This window comes from Phocoena phocoena, chromosome X, assembly GCF_963924675.1.
Source record: "Phocoena phocoena chromosome X, mPhoPho1.1, whole genome shotgun sequence".
Taxonomy (NCBI): Eukaryota; Metazoa; Chordata; class Mammalia; order Artiodactyla; family Phocoenidae; genus Phocoena; species Phocoena phocoena.
Window position 1 is genome coordinate 86,729,868 of NC_089240.1, and position 26,823 is coordinate 86,756,690.

The following is a 26,823-nucleotide window of genomic DNA, read 5'->3' on the forward strand; positions in this document are numbered from 1 at the left end:
ATTGTCACAACTAAGAGGAATCTAAGGAGGCATGATGACTAAAGGTAATGTGGTATCCTGGATGGGATCTCTCTCACATAGCTCTTCAAATGTGCAGTCGGCAACGTTTCCACAGGCTTTATTCAGCCGCAGCTCTCTGCCTTGCACTTTTAGAATCCTTGGTCTAGTTAAATCACTTTGTTTCTGAGCCAGCTCATCAAACAACTTATCCACGACAGCCTCCACGTCAGCTTCACTTGTGAGATAGTAGAGTTCTCCTGCAGGAGGAAGTTCCCTTTTCTGATCATCTATCCCAGAATCTAGCTGGACCATATTACAGTATTCCAGAAAGAAATACAGCATTGCCCGCATACATGCATTCCACTCTCTCATTGCCTCAGAGACCTTCAGGACAGCTATGAATGGTACAAAGTTAGCTCTTTGGGGTCCATTTTAATAGAGAACATCTGGTGGCCTGTTGGATGTTGCCACAACAACGACCCCTTTTTTTTTTTTTTTCAGTACACGGGCCTCTCACTGTTGTGGCCTCTCCCGTCGCGGAGCACAGGCTCCGGATGCGCAGGCTCAGCGGCCATGGCTCACAGGCCCAGCCGCTCCGCGGCATGTGGGATCTTCCTGGACTGGGGCACGAACCCGTGTCCCCTGCATCGGCAGGCGGACTCTCAACCACTGCGCCACCAAGGAAGCCCGACGTCCCCCATTTTTGAACAGATTTTCAAAAAGCTGTTTCAGAATCATGGCATCAGCAATGTCAGTGACCTGAAATTCAACAAAGCATAAGAGACATGCTTCTTCACTGATTTCTTCAGCTATAGGAGCTATTGGATCGTATGATTTAGCCATGAGTCCTGGTTTCCTTTATGGCAAACTCTGTTTAAGGTGGTGTATTCTTTTGTGAACATCTAGCATGAAACCATGAAAATGAACCCGTTTTTTCCTCTTCGTTTCCACATAAGCATAAAACACGTCCATCACCATTGTTTTCCCTGTACCTTAGAAAGAAAAGGCCTTCTGCCTCTATACTGTATCCTTTAAGGTCCTCATGTAATTCCTGCAAACACTGTATGACTCTTCTGTGATGTTCATCGTCCTTTAGCTCACGAGTTTTGATCAGAAAGTCACAGAGGTCCAGTGGTCCATGGCAAACAGCTAAAGCTTTTGAATAAACCTCTGTAGCAGCAGTTGGAGACATACTCTCGGGGGTCTGAACTGTATAGGCTTTACAAAAGGGGCTTCCAGGGGCGGTGACCCGTATATATGCTGTCTACAAGAGACCCACCTCAGACCTAGGGCATATACAGACTGAAAGTGATGGGATGGAAGAAGGTATGCCATGCAAATGGAAATCAAAAGAAAGCTGGAGTCGCAATACTCATATCAGAAAAAAGTAGACTTTAAAATAAAGACTGTTATAAGAGACAAAGAAGGACACTACATAATGATCAAGAGATCAATTCAAGAAGAAAATATAACAATTGTAAATATATAGGCATCCAACATAGGAGCACCTCAATATTTAAGGGGAATATTAACAGCAATAAAGGGAGAAATTGACAGTAACACAATAAGAGTAGGGGACTTTAATACCCCACTTTCATCAATGGACAGATCATCCAGACAGAAAATCAATAAGGAAATACAGGTCTTAAGTGACACATTAGACCACATGGACTTAATTGATATTCATAGAGCATTTCATCCAAAAGCAGCAGAATACACATTCTTCTCAAGTGCACGTGGAATATTCTCCAGGACTGATGACATGCTGGGCCACAAAGCAAGCTTTGGTATATTTAAGAAAATTGAAAATATATCAAGCATCTTTTCCAGCCACAATGCTATGAGATTAGGAATAAACTACAAGAAAAAAACTATAGAGAACACAAACACATGGAGGCTAAACAATATGCCACTAAACAAGCAATGGTTCACTGAAGAAATCAAAGAGAAAATAAAAAAATACCTAGAGACAAATGAAAATGAAAACACAATGATCCAAAACCTATGGGATTCAGCAAAGGCCGTTCTAAGAGGAAAGTTTATAGCAATACAATCTCATTGCTATACAATAAGCAAGAAACAAGAAAAATCTCAGATAAACAACCTAACCTTACACCAAAAGCAACTAGAGAAAGAATAAAGAAAACCTAAAGTTAGTAGAAGGAAAGAAATCATAAAGATCAGATCAGAAATAAATGAAATAGAGACAAAGAAGACAACAGCAAAGATCAATGAAACTAAAGGCTGGTTCTTTGAAAAGATAAACAGAATTGATAAACCTTTAGACAGACTAATCGAGATAAAAAGGGAGAGGACTCAAATCAATAATATTAGAAATGAAAAAGGAGAAGTTACAACTGACACCACAGAAATACGAAGGATCATGAGACATTACTACAAGCAACTCTATGCCAATAAAATGGACAACCTGGAAGAAATGCACAAATTCTTAGTAAGGTCCAGTCTCCCAAGACTGAACCAGGAACAAATAGAAAATATGAACAGACCAATCACAAGCACTGAAATTGAGACTGTGATTAAAAATCTTCCAACAAACAAAAGCCCAGGACCACATGGCTTCACAGGCGAATTCTATCAAACATTTAGAGAAGAGCTAACACCTATCCTTCTCAAGCTGTTCCAAAAAATTGCAGAGGAAGGAACACTCCCAAACTCATTCAAGTGAGGCCACCATAACCCTGATACCAAAACCAGACAGAGATACCACAAAAAAAGAAAATTACTGGCCAATATCACTGATGAACATAGATGCAAAAATCCTCAACACAATACTAGCAATTCGAATCCAACAATACATTAAATGGTTCATACAACATGATCAAGTGGGATTTATCCCAGGGATGCATGGATTTTTCAATATCAACAAATCAATCAGTGTGATACACCACATCAACAAATTGAAGAATAAAAACCACATGATCATTTCAATAGATGCAGAAAAAGCTTTTGACAAAATTCAGCACCCATTTATGATAAAAGCTCTCCAGAAAGTTGGCACAGAGGGAACATAGCTCAACACAATAAAGGCCTTATATGACAAACCTACAGCTAACATCATACTCAATAGTGAATAGCTGAAAGCATTTCCACTTCAATCAGGAACAAGACAAGGGTGTCCACTCTCACAACTTTTATTCAACATAGTTTTTGGAAGTCCTAGCTATGGCAATCAGAGAAGAAAAAGAAATAAATGGAATCCAAGTTGGAAAAGAAGAAGTAAAACTGTCACAGTTTGCAGATGATACTATGTATAGAAAATCCTAAAGATGCTACCAGAAAACTACCTGAGCTCATCAATGAATCTGGTAAAGTTGCAGGCTACAATATTAATACACAGAAAACTGTGGTATTTCTATACACTAACAATGAAAGATCAGAATGTGAAATTCAAGAAAAAATCCCATTTACCATCACATCAAAAAGAATAAAATACCTAGGAATAAACCTACCTAAGGAGACAAAAGACCTGTACTCCAAAAACTATAAGATGCTGATGGGAAAATCGAAGAAGAGACAAACAGATGGAAGGATATACCATGTTCCTGGATTTGAAGAATCAATATTGTCAAAATGACTACACTACCCAAGGCAATCTACAGATTCAATGCAATCCTTATCAAATTACCAATGGCATTTTTTCACAGAACTAGAACAAAATATCTTAAAAGTTGTATGGAGACACAAAAGACCCTGAATAGCCACAGCAATCTTGAGAAAGAAAAATGGAGCTGGAGGAATCAGGCTCCCTGACTTCAGACTATACTACAAAGTTACAGTCATCAAAACAGTATGGTACTGGCATGAAAATAGAAATATAGATCAATGGAACAGGATAGAAAGCCCAGAAATAAACCCATGCACCTATGGTCAATTAATCTATGACAGTGGAGGCAAGACTATACGATGGTGGAAAGACAGTCTCTTCAACAAATGTTGCTGGAAAAACTGAACAGCTACATGTAAGAAAAATAAAATTATATCATTCTTTAACACCATACACAAAAATAAGGTCAAAATGGATTAAAGACTTAAATATGAGACGGGACAACTCCTAGAGGAAAACATAGGCAGAACACACTGACATAAATTGCAGCAATATCTTTTTCAATCCGTCTCCCAGAGTAATAGAAATAAAAAGAAAAATAAACAAATGGGACCTAATTAAACTCAAAAGCTTTTGCACAGCAAATGAAACCATAAATAAAACGAAAAGACGACCCACAGGTTGGGAGAAAATGTTTGCAAATGATGTGATTGACAAGGGATTAGTCTCCAAAATATACAAATAGCTCATGTGGCTTAATATCATCAAAACAAACAACCCAATCAAAAATGGGCAGAGCACCTAAATAGACATTTCTTCAAAGAAGACATACAGATTGCCAACAAGCACAGGAAAAGATGTTCAGTGTCGCTAATTATTAGAGAAATGCAAATCAAAACCACAATGAGATATCACCTCACACCAGTCAGAACGGCCATCACCAAAAAGTCTACAAACAATAAATGCTGGAGAGGGTGTGGAGAGAAGGGAACCCTCCTACACTGTTGGTGGGAATGTAAATTGGTACAGCCACTATGGAGAACAGTATGGAGGTTCCGTAAAGAACTAAAAATAGAGCTACCATATGATCTTGCAATGCTACCCGTCAGTATTCATCCAGAGAAAAACATGGTCCAAAAGGATGCACACATCCCAATGTTCAATGCAGCACTGTTTACAATAGCCAAGACACGGAAGCAACCTAAATGTCCATCAACACAGGAATGGATAGAGAAGTTGTGGTACAGATATACAATGGAATATTACCCAGCCATAAAAAGGAATGAAATAATGCCATTTGCAGCAACATGGATAGACCTAGAGACTGTCATACTGAGTGAAGTAAGTCAGACAGGAAAGAGAAATATTGCATGATATCGCTTATATGGGGAATCTAAAAAGAAATGATACAAACGAACTTATTTCCAAAACAGAAACAGATTCACAGACTTACAGAACAGACTTATGGTTACCAGGAGGGAAGGATGGAGGGAAGGGATAGTTAGGGAGTTTGGGATTGACATGTACACACTTCTACATTTAAAATGGATCACCAACAAGGGTGTACTGTATAGCACAGGGAACTCTGCTCAGTATTATGTGGCAGCCTGAATGAGAGGGGAGTTTCGGGGAGAATGGATACATGTATATGTATGGCCAAGTCGCTTTGCTGTGCACCTGAAACTATCACAACATTGTTAATGAGCTATACACCAATATAAAATAAAAAGTTAAAAAAATATATCCAGAAAAATAAAATAAAAAATTAAACCTTTATAATAAATTCATTCAATTTTAGCCAGCTCGACCATACAAAGTAAATTTCTCTTTCTCTCTCCTCTACTTTCTATATCCATTTAGTGTGTCCTGTATTCTCCTCTTTCTCATTCTGAAACAACAAGTCCTTCTACTGTAGGACAAAATTACCTTTTTCTTTACCAAAAATGCATCTCCATACCTCACACCTTTTCTTATCCCCAAACATCCTACTTTTCTTACATACAGAGATGAAATAATTTCCCATAGTAATTTTAGCAGTTTTAATTATATGTATTAATTAGAATTCTTAATGCTTACAAACCGTAAGCTCTAGTGAAAACTAGGAAGTAAGCAATTGTGAACTGTCTGTTCCATACCAACAGTTTGTAGATTGGCAAATTTATGAATACATTTGATAATTTTTAAAAGCATGTGCTTCCTCATAGTACAAACTTTCAATGTGGCACAAGACATTTTTGCTAACAAGACCAAATATCTTTTGTTCCTTTTTAATAAGGGGACAAAAGTAGGTAAACCTAGACGTATGTTTAGCCATTAATGTTTCAGTGTATTATTTTGAAATGATCTAGATATTACAAGAATATCCATAATTTAACTCAGCAAAATTCTAAGGTTGTAAGTTACTAAAAGTTACTAATTTGGGAAACTATTTTTAAGGAGACATTATAAAACATAATTACTCCACAACTACAGAGCCCACACACTCTGGAGCCCATGCACCACAACTAGAGAGTCTGCGCACCCCAACTACTGAGCCCACGTGCTCTGGAGTCAACACACCACTAGAGAGAAGCTCGCGTGCTGCAATGAAGAGCCTGCGTGCCACAACGAAAGATCCCACGTGCCACAACTAAGACCTGACACAGCCAAAAATAAATTAAATAAATATTTTTTTAAAAAATAATTACTGTTTGAAAGTTCTTTTATACACTTTTATCTTATGTACATTTACTTAATTCATTTGCTCTTAACAATTATGTTGAGATCACTCATGAAATTTTAACAAGACATTAAGCAGCTAGCCATAATCTTGTTATTTTTCTTGCTGGCACATATTGTAAGACATAACATGAACTTATGACTCGTACATCTAGGTAGAACAAAAGTTGTATCTGCATTATATTTAATGTTGATACCTCTGAAGACATGTCTGTCTTAATTAATCCAACAAACAAACTAGTTTTTATTTACTTTAGATTATCTCAGATCATGTGAACTTGAAAAACATTTGTGTTAGTTTCTATTTTATTTCTGAGAGTTTAGCGATACTTAATTTATATAAGTACTTATTTTACTTTAAGCCAATCAAATAGAGATCTTTTACAAATCTTTTACCATTTGGAGGTAGAGAAGTATCACACATCTCTAACATACACATAGACATACAGACAAATAAAGATATAGCTTTCATTTTTAAATTTAGCAATGATATAGGTACAATAGTTTAAAACTCACTAATTTATAATAAAACACTTGGATTCAAACTGTGTTTCTGGCAGATGGAAAAGTTAAGGTTATCTGCTCAGATGGCTAAAGCTTTTTACCACTATTTTTAGAGAAGACTTTTAAGATTTTTTCATTTGTCTAGTTTCCAAATAGCTCCTTTTTTATTTCTTTAACTTCTGACAAGAATCACCTCCCTGAACTTTGCATTTAAAAGAGATGCTCTCAGGTCCTAGAGAAGACAGAGTTGAAAGTCAACATCTCAAAGGCACTGAGAAAAGATGTAAATTTTCTCTAAGAATGAGTTTTGGTGCATATTTGCCTATTATCAAAGGCCTAGGATAATTATTGTTTAAATGTTCCTTCTTTTTCTTTGTCATTTGTTTCTATGTATTTTTTTAATTTCCTCTTTGATTTCTTCAGTGATCTCTTATTTAGTAGCATATTGTTTAGCCTCCATGTGTTTGTGTTTTTTATATATATTTTTTCCTGTAATTGATTTCTACTCTCATAGCATTGTGGTCAGAAAAGATGCTTGACATGATTTCAATTTTCTTAAATTTTCTGAGGCTTGATCTGTGACCCAAGATGTGATCTATCCTGGAGAATGTTCCGTGTGCACTTGAGAAGAAAATGTATTCTGCTGCTTGTGGGTGGAATGTCCTATAAATATCAATTAAATCTATCTGGTCTACTGTGTCATTTAAAGCTTGTGTTTCCTTATTTATTTTCTGTCTGGATGATCTGTCCATTGGTGTAAGTGGGGTGTTAAAGTCCCCCACTATTATTGTGTTATGGTCAATTTCTTCTTTTATGGCCGTTAGCATTTGCCTTATGTATCAAGGTGCTCCTATGTTGGGTGCATAAATATTTACAATTGTTATGTCTTCTTCTTGGATCAATCCCTTGATTACGTAGTGTCCTTCCTTATCTCTTGTAACAGTCTTTATTTTAAAGTCTATTTTATCTGATATGAGTATTGCTACTCCAGCGTTCCTTTGATCTCCATTTGCATGGTATATATATTTTCCATCCCCTCACTTTCAGTCTGTATGTGTCCCTAGGTCTGAAGTGGGTCTCTTGTAGACAACATATATATGAGTCTCGTTTTTGTATCCATTCAGCCAGTCTGTTTCTTTTGGTTGGAGCATTTAATCCATTTACACTCAAGGTAATTATCGATATGTCCCCTAAGAGTAGGCAACAGTCAGTAGGACACTAGCTGCAAATGGGGTGCAACCCACATTTCTTTCTGACTATATTCTTGGGCCTACATCCTGACGTTCGAGCCACCTGCACACACAAGAAATGACAACTTATGTGCCCTGGGCAGGCAGAAAGCCAAGCCAAGTTCTCAGAACATACAAGACAAACAGGAAAGTGATAGCTGTCCCTGGGAGGAAAAGGATCAATAGCCAACAGGTACCTAAAACCAAATTCACCAGTCACAATTCAAAGAATTAAATCTTACAAATGTCTTTCTTCTGCCAATTGGAATTTGGAAATGAAGAGACACTGTAAGATTTTAACCTTCCCCTCTTGACTGGACACTACAGGCAGAGATCCAGGAGAGCTGACTTTGGTAAGAATTCTTACCCTTAGCCAGCTTCTGCCAGTTTTTCAGGATCCCATCTGTAGACTCCAGAGCAAGTGAGGTGCCCCAGTGGAGCCCTTCATGGTTGCCAAAATGGTAGGAGAGGAAAAATAATTTTCCCTTTACCCTTCAGAGCTCTTGGCTGAGACCCCCTGTAATAAAAGACATTAACAAGAGAAAAACAAATAAGTTTGTTAATATGTATACTTCATGTACACATGGGAGATACCCAGGGAAACTGAATAACTCCTTGAGATGGCTCAAGCCACCACCTTAAAAACAATCTTCAGCCAAAGGCAAAGAAAGATGTTGGGGGTGGGAGGAGAGGCCAGTTATTCGAGGTTACCAAGAAAAGCAAGGTTAACAAGGGTAAGGTTTGTTATGCCGATTAAAGTTGGTGCCTTCTCCATTGACAAGTGTTTCATGTGATTTCAAGTCCTCCTTCAGAGGGAAGAACAGAGAGGGAGACACTTACTAGTGGAGATTTCCGTTATAAATGTAAATGTTCCTTACAAAAGGGTAACTTCTACTCTGTTTTTAGAGATTTTCTTGTGTCTGCTGTTTCTTAAAATTATCAGCTCAAAATATTCCTTACACCACAGAAGCACATTTTGGGTGGCATGTTCTGTTACCCTTCACAGCAATGGATAGTACAAATATAAATGGAGTATTCATGTAAAGAACAATATATATACCAAGTACCATTTGAAGACACATTAGCTAACAAAATACATGAAAACATAAAGAGCTGTTATTTTCAATGAAAAAAAGGCAAGTTGCAGAATATGAATAATGGGATTCTGTACTGAAAAAGAAAACATGTATGAATAAATATTTTTGTGTATCTCTGATTACGATAATATTTCACCTACAGACAAACACATCTGGAGAAAATGCACCAATCTATTGAGAGTGGACACCTTTGGGTCAGAGAACAGGTATCAAGCAGAAGGGAGAGTCAGGGTAATTTCATATTATAAATATACATTTCTGTATTGTTTGAAGAATTGTAAACAGGAAAATTTATTAAGAGAAAAATTTGAAAATAGAAAATACTTTTTACAGATAAATAAGTTACTTGAGATTTTAGTGTTTTGGAAATATATTCAAGGAATACCCATTTATGGAGGAAAGAAGCTGAGTACAATTTTTGATAATGCATTTGTATGTATAAGTGTGTCTCAGTTTGGGTTTATGTGGCTGAAACTTGATAGTTAATCTGTGTGCTTCTGTGCCTCAAGTTCTATCACCCTAAATATTCATGGGCTCTGGAGCCATGCTATTTGGGTCCAAATCCATGATGTGTCACTTTCTAAGTATGCTAGCTTAGGCAAAGTACTTAACCTCCCAGTTCTTTACTATCTTCATCTGTAAAATAAGGATGAAAAATGTCACACTGCAATTCTGAGAATAAATGTTACTTGACCCAAAACAAATGTTGGCTAATTTTAATACTTGCATGTTTTTATGGGCCATTAGTATTCTTGTAAGCACTGAAATTATGATGCAAATGGATGTTTATTGACAGTGAATGACATTCAATTTGTGTTGCGAGTGAAGAAAGGCAGGGTATAACACTGTAAGAAAGATGAAATTTTATCTTACAGGATGGTAAATATCTGGGAAAAGATAATAGACTATTCTTCTTTTCTTGAGTTCTGTTAAAAGATAAACTGAGGCATATTAAAATTTTTACAAATTTAATTGAACAAAGATTGATTCTAATTGAGCACCAAATGGGAAGTGAATAGGAGTGCTCCACTGACAGGAGCCAGTAGAATGGGTTACTTAGGGAAGGTACGGAAACAAAGAAAAGAAATTATTTGGCTGGCAACAGCTTAAGGCTCACTTGGCTGTTTGTGGTTGGTTGTCCTTGGTTTTTGATTTTGTAACCTTGAGGCATTTACAGGCTTAGATTTTGGTTTGATTACATGGGCCACCATGGCATTAGGGCCACCTCTAATGGCCCCCTTGTTTAATTACTTTAACAATTCCACCTTTTGGTATGAGTGGCACTCTCAGTCACCATCAAAATTGTTCCTGTCTCACCATGAAAACTTGTAGATTATCATATCAGGTCCACAGAAGAATTACTTTTGCTATTTATCTCATTGTTCATCTTGTTCCTGTTTCTTCAAGCACAGTGAGACCATCTGATGGCTGTGAACATGCATTTAAGACCTTTGAGAGAACACAGAGCACCAGGGAGACTACAATGATGACTATCAGGAGGATAATACCAAGAGAGTAATGTATACTCTTTAGCTAGGGCCCCCATGAACCAAACCAGTTGGCATCAAATAAATCAAAGAATGTACCTGGAAAGGCATCAACTTGTTTTAGCTAAGTGTCTTGTTTGTTAATTCCTTGTATTGGCTACAATACCAGAGGTGTTTATCCAGGTACCACAATAGGTATTTGTTATGGCACAGACTGCTCCTTGTTCAGCCAATAAGTAATCTAAAGGAAATCTCTTATCTAAAGCCATCTTAGCAACAAAAGTCTAGGGACTCTGTTATATAACTATGGCCTTTCTTTTGTATTCAGCAATAGTTGCCAGAGTTAAGAGGCATTGTCTTCCCATGCATTAACAGAGAGAAAAAGCAAGTACCAAAAAGGCAAGAGGAATAAAAGTTTCATATTGGAGATGAGGATCTTGACCTGTGATCTCGGGAGAGCTGTCCACCTCTAGATGCCTCAAGATGCTGAGGAACCTCCCTAGTCAATTTTAAGTTTAGATCTCCAGCCCTTATGCAGTTTCAAGAGTCTGGAAGTGATTCCTGAAACTTGACTCTTGAATCTTGGGTCAAGATTCGAGTGCCTGCAGTTTGGCTGCTATCTGGATAGTGAGGGGGACATGGTATGATCCCTTTCAAGGAGGTTGAAAGGAAGTCTTTGTTCTTATTGATTTCAGGTCAGAAGGGTGGGAGAAAATTGGAAGTGTTAGTTTGGAGAGTTGTAGCCAGTATCTGAGGAAACTGGAAGAATTCAGGATCCAGTCCAATTTACAGGTAGATAACAAAACCCCAAAGATAATGAACATGAATAGAACCTGATATCCACAAGGATGTCTTATACTTTTTTACTAAACATCTTCTTCTCTCTACAACCACTCTCTCACTTCTATTAAAGATAATCACAGTAAGACCAATTTGTTTGCAAAACAGGTCTAGTCTCATTAAACTCGGCCTGATGTTTACATAACTGTAGCAAGAGTAGTGACTGACCACAGAGGCTATTTTAAATTTTTCTTTGCTGAAACTTTTTATAAGGAATCTCAGTTGGACATTTAAAAGCCTCTTGAGGCTAAGAAGCCAAGCCTAAGACTTGCCATCAAACTTTGCCTACAATACCTACAGATCTGGGTTAATTCCTTTCTTCTTGAAGTCTCCTCAATTTCTTGAGGTTTCCGGGCCTGCAGGAAGAGACCTTCCTTCCTTACCTGGGAAAGCTGCTGGGAACCCAGCAAGCAAGGTAACAGGCTGGTTTTCCAAGAGGCTTTACTGGCTCCATAAAGTCAGCCTCAGTTCCTTAAAGTTGTGTGGTCTATATTCTATGCATATTCTGAATTATGATATTCTGTCAAAGCCATAATATAAACAATGTTTCAAATTGTATTCTAAAAACAGATTCTTACTGAATTTATACAAATAACTAAAAAGCCATGAAAATAAGAACACTCAACAAATTTCCTAATTCTGGAGGGATCAGATATGGAGAAAAATGAAATGTTTCAATTCTGTTTACAAAGGTATACTTTATCAAATTGCTATACATCATAGACAGCTTAAAAGAAAAAGGTTTCTTTAAACTTGTAAATAAAATATTAAAGAACCAGCAGTGTTTCACATAAAAAGTCATAAAAATTATAATCATCCCCACCAGTTCATTCAACCCATGTTATTAATTCTTGTTCTGCTTGAATCTATTTTTTCCATTAGAGCTCTGGAAATTCTTACCCAGTCAGTAGTATGCCCTTAAAGTTTTCAGAAACCTGTATTCTATAGTACTTTTCAGAGTTTTCTCCATGAATCTCTATGAAGATGAATCACTTTTGCAAAAGCATCAGAGTAAAACAACAACTGTCTGTAAATGACAAAAAAATTTTTAAATGCCCATGATTAAATACCTGATGAGAGTTTATTATAATGAAATTGACTATGAAATTTGGTTATTTATGTGACATAAAACATATCAAGATAATAACCAGAATTATGACTGATAACATTATACCAGGACATACTAGATTTCTAGGACTTTCATACAATTTCTGGAACACATATTAAAAACATATATCCATACAGATATAACCTAAGAAGGTTTAGTATCACTTATTTGACAATGCTTCCCATGTATTTCACCATATCCAATAAACCTAATAATTTTAACATCTTACCAGGTGAGAGACAAAACCTTTGAGATTTTCCAGAAGCCCTCTGGGAAATCTCAAAGTTAATTTAAGGTTAAAAAGATTCCATTCATAATTTGGTTTTGGGAAGTTGTCAAAAATGTCAAAAGGTTTGAGCATTTGATTAAATAGGATCATAGATCATTATGAAATAACTAATTATTTATTTAACCAAAGTGACAATAGAAGATTTTAAAGGCAAATACAGAAGGTGACATAGTTGTGAAGAAAACTTCACACTTTTAATATCGAGAAGACTCAGTTTTCCCAAGTAACCAAAGACCTGATAAAGACAACAAGAAGCACAGGAAATCATTTTGGTATGACATAAAACCTTTGTTGACCAGGCAGACTATGAAAAGGTGAAGAAAAACGTTTCCCAACAGTTATCAAGATAAGACCAATAGTCCAAGAAAATGTTTTTTTTTAACAGAGAGAAAACCAAATTCTGATTTTACACCAATGTAATTTTGATATTAAGACTCATTCTTTAAAAACAAAAATAAATTCATTCCAATTTAACAAGCTTGACCACACATACAATTATTTTCTCAAGATTCCTTTTCCACAAACCTTCTATACATTCAGGTTTTGTACTGTATTTTCTCTTCTCTTTCATTCTGGAACAGCCAGCCAGTCTACTTTAGGACAAAATTACTTTCCTTTTCCCTCAGGAAAAAAACATGTCCTTCATACCTTTCCTTATTCAAAAAACACATTCTAATATCCTTACCCACTTTTCTTAAGCAGTTGTTTTCTTTTGCCCTTATTACTTCGAAAGTTTTAATTACATACACTGATAAGAATTCTTAACCCTTAGAATTCTTAATTTCTAGTTAAAACCAAGAAGTAATCATGGACTGCCTGTTACATTACCATTCTGTGGATTAGCAAATTTATAGATACATTTCATAATTTCTAGAAGTATATTCCTCTTCATAGTAAATTTTTTTAATTTGCCATAAAATATATTGACTAACTGACCCAAATATCTTTAGTTCCTCTGTAATAAAAAGTAGGTAAGCCTATGTTCAGTAACCAATGTTTCAGTATATTATCTTATATGGAAATTATCTAGATATTCAATGAATATTCATCATTTAACTTAATTTAGTTACTTTAGGGTTTCAAGTTACCAAAAAGATTTTGGAGACTATTTGTAAGTAGATATACCATAAAGCATAGTTATTATTGAAATGTTCATTTGTAAACTTTTATCTTACTTACCTCTATTTATTTTACTTATTCTTAACAATTATGTTTAGATTACTCATGAAAATTTCATGAGGCATTAAACAGCTAACCATCATCTTGTTAAAAAACAAAATTCAACTGAATATATTTTAAAGATCTTATTGGCTTTATTCAGTGATTTATGAATTGGGCAGTATCCAATCTAGCAGATAGAAAGTAGCTCTGAAGAGCTGTAGAAAATGACTTATACATGGAAGAGAGTAGGAATAAGGAGGTTATATAGGCAACAAAGTAGATTGGTTATTGCCAGATTACTTTTCTTCAGAGGACAGAAGAGATCTATTAGGCAGATTACCAAACAAGTGCTGATCAGGCAATTCCTGATTGACTGGTATAAGGTTCCATTTCTGGGAAAGCCAAAACAGTAATGAAGTCTTGGTTTGGCGGGGCTTACCATAAGTGACTCCATTTTGGACCTGTTGCCATGTTTTAAAGAATCTTAATTTATTTTTCTTGCCAACAAATTCTGTAACAGATAACTTGAACTTATGACTACTATACCCAGATAAAATGAAAGTTGTATATCTGCATTACATTTAATAATGATTACTCTGATGTGTTTAATTAAACCAACAAATTTAGCTTTTTATTTACTAAAGATTAACCTAGATCACTTGAATTTGAAAAATATTTCAGTTAGTTTCTATACTTCTGAAAAAAGTGTACTTAATTTATATAAGCACTTTTTTTGTTTGTTTTTTGTTGTTTTAGTATTTGTTTACTTACTTATTTATTTACTTTTGGCTGCATTGGGTCCTCATTGCTGCATGCGGGCTTTCTCTAGTTATGGCGAGCGGGGGCTACTCTTCATTGCGGTGCGTGGGTTTCTCATTGCAGTGGCTTCTTTTGTTACGAAGCACATACTCTAGGTGTGCGAGCTTTAGTAGTTGTGGCACACGGGCTCAGTAGTTGTAGCTCGCAGGCTCTAGAGCACAGGCTCATTAGTTGTGGCACATGGGTTTAGTTGCTCCGCGGCGTGTGGGATCTTCCTGGTCATGGGCTCTAACCCATGTCGCCTGCATTAGCAGGCAGATTTATAACCACTGCCCCACCAGGGAAGTCCCTGTTTTCATATTAAAAAAATTTTTTTATTCAGTCTTTTGAGATCTTCGTGTTTTATAACATATTTTAATTTTTTATATATTTCCATTTCTACTTTCCTCTTCTGTTGTTCTGTGTTTTTTTCCCTTTTCATTTTATTTTTTTAAAATCAGTTTTATCAGATTGTTCTGTTTCCTTGCTTTACTCTTCAATTGGCACACTGCTATGGTTTTGTTTTTAGGTTTTGTGTTTTTCTGAGTTCTGACTCAAATTGTTTGATTTCGTTTGGGGGTTCTGTTTGTCTGGTGGTTCTCTCACTTTTTGTCTTATTTGGTTCTGTTTTTGCTTCTTTTGCATGTGTGTGTTTCCTTGTTTCTCTTTTTGTTTGTTTGATTTCGTTTTTACCATTTCTCTGGGGGTTTTTTTTGTCTTTTTTTCATTCTTTAATATATATATTTTTTAGTTTTTATGTTTCTATTTCTACATTGCTTTTCTATTGTTCTGTCTTGTTTCTCCTTTCTCTTTTTTTAAAATCATTTTTGTCAGTTTGTTTTTTCTTAGCTTCACACATCAGTTGGTACTCTGCTTTGGTTTCATTTTTGGTTTTGTTTTTTTTTTTAACTTTTCTTTTAAATTGGTGATTCTGTTCTTTGGTTCTTTTGTTTTTGTGGTTGTTCTCTTGCTTTCTGTTTTATTTGGTTCTGTTTTTGTTTCTTCTGTGTGTGTGTGTGTCTGTGTGTGTGTGTGTGTGTGTGTGTGTGTGTGTGTATTTCCTTGTTTCTGTTTTGTTTGATTCTACTTTTTACCATTTGTCTGGGTTTTTGTTACTCATTTTTTTAAATCCCCTTTACTGCCAGGACGAGTGACTTGTGGGGTCTTGGTTCCTTGACCGGAAGTTGGGCCTGAGGATCTGGGGTGGGAGCACCAAGTCCAGGACGCTGGAACAGTAGAGAATTTCTGGCCCAAGGGAAGATTAATCACTGAGGGCTCTCATGGAGGCCTCTCTCTTAATCCAAGACCCAGCTCCACCCAACTGCCTGCAACTCCCAGCGCTGGACACCTCACACCAAACAGCAAGAGAGAGAGGAACACAAACACACCCATCAGCACACAGACTACCTAAAGTCATACTAAGCTCGCAAACACCCCAAAATGCACCACCTGACATGGGCCCTGATCATCAGAGGGAAAAGACTTAGCTCCACCCACCAGAACACAGGCAGCCGGCCCTCCCATCAGGAAGCCTACACAACACACTGGGTCAACCCCACCACCGGGGGCAGAGAACAGAAGCAAGAGGAGCTACACCTCTACAGCCTAGGGAAAGGAGACCTCAAATACTGTAAGTTAGGCACAAAGAGAAGACAGAGGAATATCTTGCAGACAAAGGAGCAAGATAAAACCCCACAAACCCAAATAAATGAAGAGGAAATAGGCAATGTATCTGAAAAAGAATTCAGAGTAATGATAGTAAAGATGATCCAAAATCTCGGAAATAGAATAGAGAAAATACAAGAAATGTTTAACAAGGAACTAGAAGAATTAAAGAGCAAATAAACAGTAATGAACAACACAATAAATGAAAAAATACTCTAGAAGGAATCAACATCAGAATAACTGAGGCAGAAGAACGGAAAAGTGAGCTAGACGATAGAATGGTGGAAATAACTGCCACAGAGCAGAATAAAGCAAAAAGAATAAAAAGAATGGACGACAGTCTAGAGACCTCTGGGACAACATTAAGGGCACCGACATTAGCATTATAGGCATCCCAGGAGAAGAAGAAAAAAGAAAGGGTCTGAGAAAATATTTGAAGAGAATATAGTCAAAAACTTCCCCAACATGGGAAAGGAAATAATCAAGTCCAGAAAGTGCAGGGAGTCCCATACAGGATAAACCCAAGGAGAAACACACCGAGACACATATTAATCAAACTAGCAAACATTAAACACAAAGAAAAATTATTAAAAGCAGCAAGGGAAAAGCAACAAATAACATACACTGGAATTTGCATGAGGTTAACAGCTGATCTTTCATCAGAAACTTTGCAGGCCAGAAGGGAGTGGCAGGACATATTTAAAGTGATGAAAGGGAAAAACCTACAACCAAGATTACTCTACCCAGCAAGGATCTCATTCAGATTCGATGGAGAAATCAAAAGCTTTAGAGACAAGCAAAAGTTAAGAGAATTCAGCACCACCAAAACAGCTTTACAACCAAAGCTAAAGGATCTTCTCTAGGCAGGAGACACAAGAGAAAGAAAAGACCTATAAAAACAAACCCAAGGGGCTTCCCTGGTGGTGCAGTGGTTAAGAATCTGCCTGCCAATACACAGGACTCGCGTTTGAGCCCTGGTCTGGAAAGATCCCACATGCTGTGGAGCAACTAAGCCCGTGCACCACAACTACTGAGCCTGTACTGTAGAGCCAGCAAGCCACAACTACTGAGCCCATGCAACACAACTACTGAAGCCCAAGTGTGCCTAGAGCCCATGCTCCGCAACAAGAGAAGCCAACACAATGACAAGGCTGCACACCACAATGAAGGGGGACACCCCCCCCGCAACTAGAGAAAGACCATGCACAGCAACAAAGACACAACACAGCCAAAAATAAATAAATTTAATAAATTAAAAAAACCCACAAACCCAAAACAATTAGGAAAATGGTAATAGGAACATATATATCAATAATTACCTTAAATATAAATGCATTAAATGTTCCAACCAAAAGACACAGACTGGCTGAATGGATACAAAAACAAGACCCATATATATGCTGTCTACAAGAGACCCACTTCAGATCTAGGGACTCATACAGACTGAAAGTGAGGGGATGGAAAAAGATATTCCATGCAAATTGAAATCAAAAGAAAGCTGGAGGAGGAATACTCATATCAGACAAAATAGACATTAAAATAAAGACAAGAGACAAGGAAGAACACTATATAATGATTAAGGAATCAATCCAAGAAGAAGATATAACAATTGTAAATATTTACACACCCAACATAGGAGCACCTCAAAACATAAGGAAAATGCTAACACCATAAAAGGGGAAACTGACAGTAACACAGTAATATTTGGGGACTTTAACACCCCACTTTCACCAATGGAAAGACCATCCAAACAGGAAATAAATAAGGAAACACAAGTTTTAAATGACAATTAGACCAAATTGACTTAATCAATATTTACAGTACATTCCATCCAAAATCAACAGAATACACTTTCTTCTCAAGTGCAAATGGAACATTCTCCAGGATAGATCACACCTTGAGTCACAAATCAAGCCTTGGTAAATTTAAGAAAATTGAAATCATATCAAGCATCTTTTCCAACCACAACACTATGAGACTAGATATCAATTACAGGAAAAAAAACTGTAAAAAATACAAACACATGGAAGCTAAACAATAAGCTACTAAATAACTAAGAGGTCACTTAAGAAATCAAAGAGGAAGTCAAAAAACACCTAGAAACAAATGACAATGAAAACACGATGACTCAAAATCTATGGGATGCAGGAAAAGCAGTTCTAAGAGGGAAGTTTATAGCAATATAATCCTACCTCAAGAAAGAAGAAACATCTCAAATAAACAACCTAACCTTACATCTAAAGCAATTAGAGAAAGAAGAACAAAAACCCCCAAATTTAGCAGAAGGAAAGAAATCATAAAGATCAGATCAGAAATAAATGAAAAACAAATGAAGAAAACAATAGCAAAGATCAATAAAACTAACGTCTGGTCCTTTGAGAAGATAAAGAAAATTGATAAACCATTAGGCAGACTTATCAGGAGAAAAAGGCAGAAGACTCAAATCAACAGAATTAGAAATGAAGAAGGAGAAGTAACAACTGACACTGCAGAAGTACAAAGGATCATGAGGGACTACTACAAGCAACTATATGCCAATAAAATGGACAACCTGGAAGAAATGGACAAATTCTTAGAAAAGTACAACCCTCCAAGACTGAACCAGGAAGAAATAGAAAATATGAACAGACCAATCACAAGCACTGAAATTGAGACTGTGATTAAAAATTTTCCAACAAACAAAAGCCCAGGGCCAGACGGATTCACAGGTGAATTCTATCAAACATTTAGTGAAGAGCTAACATCCATCCTCTCAAACTCTTCCAAAATATAGCAGAGGAAGGAACACTCCCAAACTCATTCTACGAGGCCACCATCACCCTGACACCAAAACCAGACAAAGATGTCACAAAAAAAGAAAACTACAGGCCAATATCACTGATGAACATAGATGCAAAAATCCTCAACAAAATACTAGCAAACAGAATCCAACAGCACATTAAAAGGATCGTACACCATGATCAAATGGGGTTTATTCCAGGAATGCAAGGATTCTTCAATATATGCAAATCAATCAATGTGATACACCATACTAACAAACTGAAGGATAAAAACCATATGATCATCTCAGTAGATGTACAAGAAGCTTCTGACAACATTCAACACCCATTTATGATAAAAACTCTCCAGAAAGTGGGCATAGAGGGAACCTACCTCAATATAATAAAAGCCATATACAATAAACCCACAGCCAAATTCATTCTCAATGGTGAAAAACTGAAACTATTTCCACTAAGATCAGGAAGAAGACAAGGGTGCTGACTCTCACCACTATTTTTCAACATAGTTTTGGAAGTTTTAGCCACAGTGATCAGAGAAGATAAAGAAATAAAAGGAATACAAATAGGAAAAGAAGAAGTAAAACTGTCACTGTTTGCAGATGACATGCTGCTATACATAGAAAATCCTAAAGATGCCACCAGAAAACTACTATAGCTAATCAATGAATTTGGTAAAGTAGCAGGATACAAAATTAATGCACAGAAATTTCTTGCATTCCTTTACACTAACAATGAAAAATCTGAAAGAGAAATTAAGGGAACATTCTCATTTACCATTGCAACAAAAAGAATAAAATACCTAGGAATAAACCTACCTAAGGAGGCAAAAGACCTGTATGCAGAAAACTTAAGATACTGAGGAAAGAAATTAAAGATGATGCAAACAGATGAAGAGGTATACCATGTGATTGGATTGGAAGAATGAATACTGTGAAAATGACTATACTACCCAAAGCAATCTACAGATTCAATGTGATCCCTATCAAATTACCAATGGCATTTTTCACAGAACTAGAACAAGAAGTTTTACAATTTGTTTGGAAACAGAAAAGACCCCGAATAGCCAAAGCAATCTTGAGAAAGATAAACAGAGCTGAAGGAATCAGGCTCCCTGACTTCAGACTATACTACAAAGTTACAGTAATCAAGACAGTATGGTACTGGCACAGAAACAGAAAGATAGATCAAGGGAACAGGATAGAAAGCCCAGAGATAAACCCACACAGTATGGTCACCTTATCTTTGACAAAGGAGGTAAGAATATACAATGGAGAAAAGATAGCCTCTTCAGTAAGTGGTGCTGGGAAAACTGGACAGCTACATGTTAAAGAATGAAATTAGAACACTTCCTAACACCATACACAAAAATAAACTCAAAGTGGATTAAAGACCTAAATGTAAGAACAGACACTCTAAAACTCTTAGAGGAAAACATAGGCAGAACACTCTATGACATGATTCACAGCAAGATCCTTTTTGACCCACCTCCTAGAGAAATGGAAATAAAAACAAAAATAAACAAATGGGGCCTAATGAAATGTAAAAGCTTTTGCACAGCAAAGGAAACCATAAACAAGACAAAAAGACAACCCTAAGGATAGGAGAAAATATTTGCAAATGAAGCAACTGACAAAGGATTAATCTCCAAAATATACAAGTAGCTCATGTAGCTCAATAGCAAAAAATCAATCAACCCAATTCAAAAATGGGCAGAAGACCTAAATAGACATTTCTCCAAAGAAGATATACAGATTGCCAACAAATACATGAAAGGGTGCTCAACATCACTAATCATTAGAGGAATGCAAATGAAAACTACAATGAGGTATCACCTGACAACACTCAGAATGGCCATCATAAAAAGTTCAGATACATATATTATGAAATATCCACATGATGTAATAATATACTATACACTAATGAGAATGAATGATCTACAACTCTAGATGACAGTAACGTAAATCACTCATACATACATCATGTTGATTAAAAGGAACCATACTCAAGAGTACATGCTGCATATTTCCAGGAATTTTTCCTCTGGCCTCACCTATCAGACCATCCCTGCCTCCCAACCAGTGAAGCCTAGAGCACAGAGCAATGTGATTCCCATTTGAAAAGCACCTTGAGTTCATAAAAGGGAAAATAATTCATAATGGAAGTCCAAGTAATTATTTTAACATCCAAGTTGTCTAATGCATAGGAACTATAATTATTATTCCCTTTATCCATTTGTTTTTATAATTATTGCCCTTGACAGAAGACGTAAATAGACATTTCTCCAAAGAAGACATACAGATGGCCAAAAACCACATGAAAAGATGATCAACATTGCTAATTATTAGGGAAATGTAAATCGAAACTACAGTGAAATATCACCTCACTCTGGTAAGAATGGCCATCATTAAAAAGTCTACAAATAATAAATTCTGGGCTTCCCTGGTGGCGCAGTGGTTGAGAGTCTGCCTGCCAATGCAGGGGACATGGGTTCGTGTCCCGGTCTGGGAAGATCCCACATGCTGCAGAGCAGCTAGGCCTGTGAGCCATGGCCACTGAGCCTGTGCATCCGGAGCCTGTGCTCTGCAACGGGAGAGGCCACAACAGTGAGAGGCCCGCATACTGCAAAAATAATAATAATAATAATAAATGCTGCAGAAGGTGTGGAGAAAAAGGAACCCTCCTATACTCTTGGTGGGAATGTAAATTGGTGCAGCCACTATGGAAAACAGTATGGAGCTTCCTTAAAAAAACTAAAAATAAAGCTACCATATGATCCAGCAATCCCACTCCTGGGCATATATCCAGAGAAAACCATAATTCAAAAAGATACATGCACCCCTATGTCCATTGCAGCACTATTTTCAATAGCCAGGACATTGAAGCAACCTAAATGCCCATTGACCTATGAATGGATAAAGATGTGGTACATATATACAATGGAATACTACTCAGCCATAATAAAGAATGAAAAAATGCCATTTGCAGCAACATGGATGCAACTAGAGATTATCATATTAAGTAAAGTAAGTCAGAAAGAAAAAGACAAATACTGTATGATATCACTTATATGTGGAATCTAAAATATAATATAAATGAACTTATTTACAAAACAGAAATAGACTCACAGACATAGAAAACAAACTTATGGTTAACCAAAGGGGATGTTGGGGGAGAGAGATAAATTAGGAGTTTGGGATTAACAGATAAAAACTACTGTATATAAAATAGATAAACAGCAAGGTCCGACCATATAGCACAGGGAACTATATTCAATATCTTATAATACACCATAATGGAAAAGAATATGGAAACAAATATACACATATATATATGCATAAAACTGAATCACTTTGCTTACACCAAAACAAACACAACATTGTAAATCAACTATACTTCAATAAAAATAAATAAATAATTATTGCCCTTGAAAAAGATTCTCTCCTTGACCAAACACTAGTTACACTCCTCTTAGCTCTCTTTTGAACCAGGCCTCAACCTGGCCAATAGTCTTGAACAAAACACTAACATAGTTTCTAACAGCTCAAGGCTGCATCCCTAAGATGACCCTAAATTCCCTTAAAGTGATTGCCTGAGAACACTCAAGCCTTCCAGGACAATTTACTATTCCAGCTAACACAGGAGGAGAGGACCTTCTCTCCCAGACTCTGTGGGAGGGTAGAAATCTAACTTGAATTCAAGTGCCAGTTAGAAACCCAAATGGGTTTCACATGGATGAACACCCCTTTCCTGTTTTTTGTAATTTTTACTTCCCTGGCTGTATTGGCCCCTACTTACTCCCTCCCTTTTCCCTCATGCTCACTTTGAAAAGCCTAGTCACCTCTGTACAAATTGAAGTTGGGGTCAGTTCACGCTGGACTCTTTTCCCTGTCATAATAGTATATTACTGATTAAAATATGTCCTTACCACTTTAACTAGGGTCTGGCTTTGTTCATCTTTGACATTTTTTTCCTATAACCATTACCTTTTTATTAAATAAATACCATCTGGTACATGGCAAAATGCCTAACGAAGCATAGTTTCCACCCAAAGAGATATGGATGGCCCTAACCTAACATCACCCATCATGGGCTGACACAGTTCAACAAATGTCTCCTTCTTCTTCCTAAGTGTATTGGTTAGGAGTGTGGGCTATGGAGACAGACCAGGTCCAAACCGTCCTTCTGCCACTTATAAACTGTGTGAGTTGGAATACTCTTACTTCACCTTATAGTCACTCAATGTATGAAATTGCCTTATGTATAAAATTGGGATTGTGCAGTGCTTACTGTAGAAGACGAAACGTTTCTAAACAAATATGGCTTTGCGTTTTGGTCTTTACAATGATAAATGGCCCTGAATACCAATATTTTAAAAATTCTACTGCAGAGATATTGGGATATCTGGCTCTCTGTGATCTTGGGAGATTGAAAGAACCACTCTGCGCTTCAGTTACCACTTCTGTAAAAGGGGGAAAACAACCATCCCTACGTCATGGGCTGCTGCTTTGAGAACTGAGTTAATACATAACCATTAGAACAGTGCGAGGCACACAATAACAGCTCACTAAATGCTAGCTGCTTTAAACAAATACTGACAATATGATATTTTTATAGTTTTATAGTTTACACATATGTTTAATAAAGTTTAATAGTCTTACAACTGAATCCTATTCATCAAATGTTAGATTTTGTGTATCATTAACTTTCACTGTTAACCACTGTTGGATACCTAACTAATTATGAGAATATCTCAAAGTACTTGGAACAACTGATTTCAGGAAATACACCACCATTTCTGCATATGGCCAAACATAAAGCTGAGGTCCCATGCAGGATCCTGCCTTATCCTCACATACCTCCCGTGCACACCCACTGCAGGTCCCTCCTGCCCTACCTCCAACAGGCCCTGTCCAGGCCACCCATCCTCTGCACACCACTGCAGCTCAGGGCCGATCCACCCTCGTCTCTCCCCGGACCCTGCAAATTCTCCTAACGGTTATCCCCATAGCTATCCTGTCCCTGTCCAGTCCATTCCCCACACAGCAGCCAGAGTTGCCTTGAGAGCACGTGAATCAGAGCATGTCACTAGGGACCTTGCCTGTCTTGTTCTATGTGCTGTGTCCCTGGTGCCTAGTTCAGTGCTTCACATATAAATCTCTGAATAAATATTACTTACATGAAGGAACTGTTACCTACTTGACATATAGGAGCAGAGACAAATATTTAAGACTGAGGTACAGGAGAAGTTGACAAGGAAATTAGACATTAAAGGATTCAAAATTTTAAGAGTGTTTGTTGCAAATCTGCAGCAGAGCTGTTTAAAATGGGATGAATACCAGAAACATTGGAGATGCTACTCAAAATGTAGACACCTCGCATTCTACCTCCCTGGTTTTGATTCAGCAGACCTGGGGTGGACCCAAGAATCTGGGATTTTTAACAAGACCCCAAGTGAGTTTAATGAAGTGCTTTGAGGATCCCACTTGGAGAAATCCTGACCCAAACAGCTAACATTTGTGTAGCATTAATTTAATGCCTACCATGCAGAGTTCTATGATATCTGGGGTGTATCTGTTAATGTTATTACTTGAAAGTGCACTGGTCCTTCCCTCCCACCTATGAGCACAGATTGCTTTCCCACATGGGCTCAGACCTAAAGCCCACAATACTCCTGGGTGGTCAGAAACATTGAGTACTGTTATCCTGATGTATAGAAGACAATGGAGGGAAGGGTGGTGACTTACCTTACACTCTTGTTCCAGGAACCTGTCTAGTAGACTCGACATCACACTTGGTTCTTCTCTATTGGATCCTGCTCCTGGGACTCGAAGTCCACACCCCTCTCTGATGTTCCACTGTAAGGAGATAAGACAGCACATGAAATAGAGAGGAAAGAGAGATGAAGGGAAAGTACATGAAACACAGGGGAAGAGGTGAGGATGTTCTGCCTGCTCCCTCTCAGTTCACGGGAAGCTGTGCAGTGATGCTTTTCCTCTTCCCCAGCTCCATCACACAGCCCCCTCTGCACACACAGCAGTGGCACTGAGGCTCACAGGTCATGGACATGTGCGCTTATCCCTGCTTATGTTACATGTCCAAGTACTCTCCCTGGAGGTCATGCTACTATGGTAACGCCAGAGGCATCATATTGACAGAATGAAGTAAGCAAAGTTGGAATGGGGAACTAACATTGCTGAGGGCCTAATAGGTGCCACACACTGAAGGCTGTAATTATCAGACTTTTTCTCTTCAGTTCCTCAAAGGGATGTTCTGAGGTGGGGATCATAATTTTCTTTCTACACATTAGGAGATACTCAGGTTTAGAGAACAAAGTACATGTTCAAAGAATTCTAAGGAGGTGTCAAATAGACACAGAAGCCAACTTAAAGCGGCCTCTATTGGCCGATTCTGGGACATTTTGAGCATCAAAATAAACATAGCATCAGATGGTAGCCCTCTGAGCAAAATAGGAATCTATGAGTCATACTGATATAAATATTAAAACAGAGAGAAGAGAAAGCTCTACCTCCAGTCAAATTTCAATGAACAAACGGAAAGGAATGAGCAAATCAGAAAAGCAACACTTGACAACTATAATAGTAATAAATAATTCAGGTTAGAATTATAAAATGATGTTCAATCTGCGCCAAATCCCATAGCAGTCACTGAGTCACCATGGTAACCATGCTGGCCAAGTGAAGCTGGAAAAAAAATGAACAACAACCACTGTGATTTGGTTCCAATTATGTGCTAGGAAGTTAACAGGACTGACATGACCACAGGATTAATCTCAAGTATTCCTTATAATAAAGATTCCTGGCAGCTTCCCCAATATACATACAAACGTACATGCTCATATACATACATGCTCTCTCCTTCTGTCTGTTTCACCACCTGACAACCCAGGAATTCATTGAGGAAGACTTGCTGGGGGACAGAAAAGAAGAACCCCACAATTAAATTGGTTCAATTCTAACCACACACATGAAGTTAAAAGCTACCGTAACTATTTTCTTTCAGTGGCTAATTTTTCTGGAGATGTCATGTAGAATTATCTCCATGACATTTTCCTGCCTAGTTTTAGCACATTGCCAATAACATCTAAAAGCTGATATAGAAACACAGTCAAAAGCATGTTATGCATTAAGTAGCTTTTCCACCCTAAGGTAGCCTGTGCTTTCAACCAAAAAGTTCCTGCAATGGCTATTGTTAAGCATTTGGCTGCTGACAGCTCAGTGAAAATATAGTAATTGAAAACTGTATTTACAAAATAATGCTCTTTACAACAGCATCAAAAAGTCTGAAATACTTATGGATAATCTGTCCACAAATGTGCAAGGCCTGTACTGAACACTACAAACCATTGCTCAGAAAAATTAAAGAAGACTTAAATAAATGGAGAGACAACAGTCTTTAAGGGTCAGAAGATTCAGTATTGTTAAGATGGCACTTCTCCCCAAATTGATCTATATACTCAGTGCAATCCCAATAAAAATCTTAGAAAATATTTTTTAAAAGAAATTTATGGGCCAATTCTGAAGTTCATGTGGAAATGCAGAGGCCATGAACTATGAAAAGCAAC

At 37.2% G+C, this 26,823-nt stretch overlaps 1 protein-coding gene across 1 annotated transcript in view; it reads right to left on the bottom strand.

Moving 5' to 3' along the window:
* Positions 1 to 21: 21 nt before the first annotated feature.
* Positions 22 to 26,823, bottom strand: part of LOC136142205 (AFG1-like ATPase) — a 40,212-nt gene continuing 13,410 nt past the window's right edge. Inside the window, 5 exon segments of the mRNA XM_065900226.1 lie at positions 22 to 482; positions 693 to 994; positions 996 to 1,264; positions 24,986 to 25,096; positions 26,091 to 26,168. Of these exon segments, the coding sequence (XP_065756298.1) occupies positions 22 to 482; positions 693 to 994; positions 996 to 1,264; positions 24,986 to 25,096; positions 26,091 to 26,168 (1,221 nt within the window).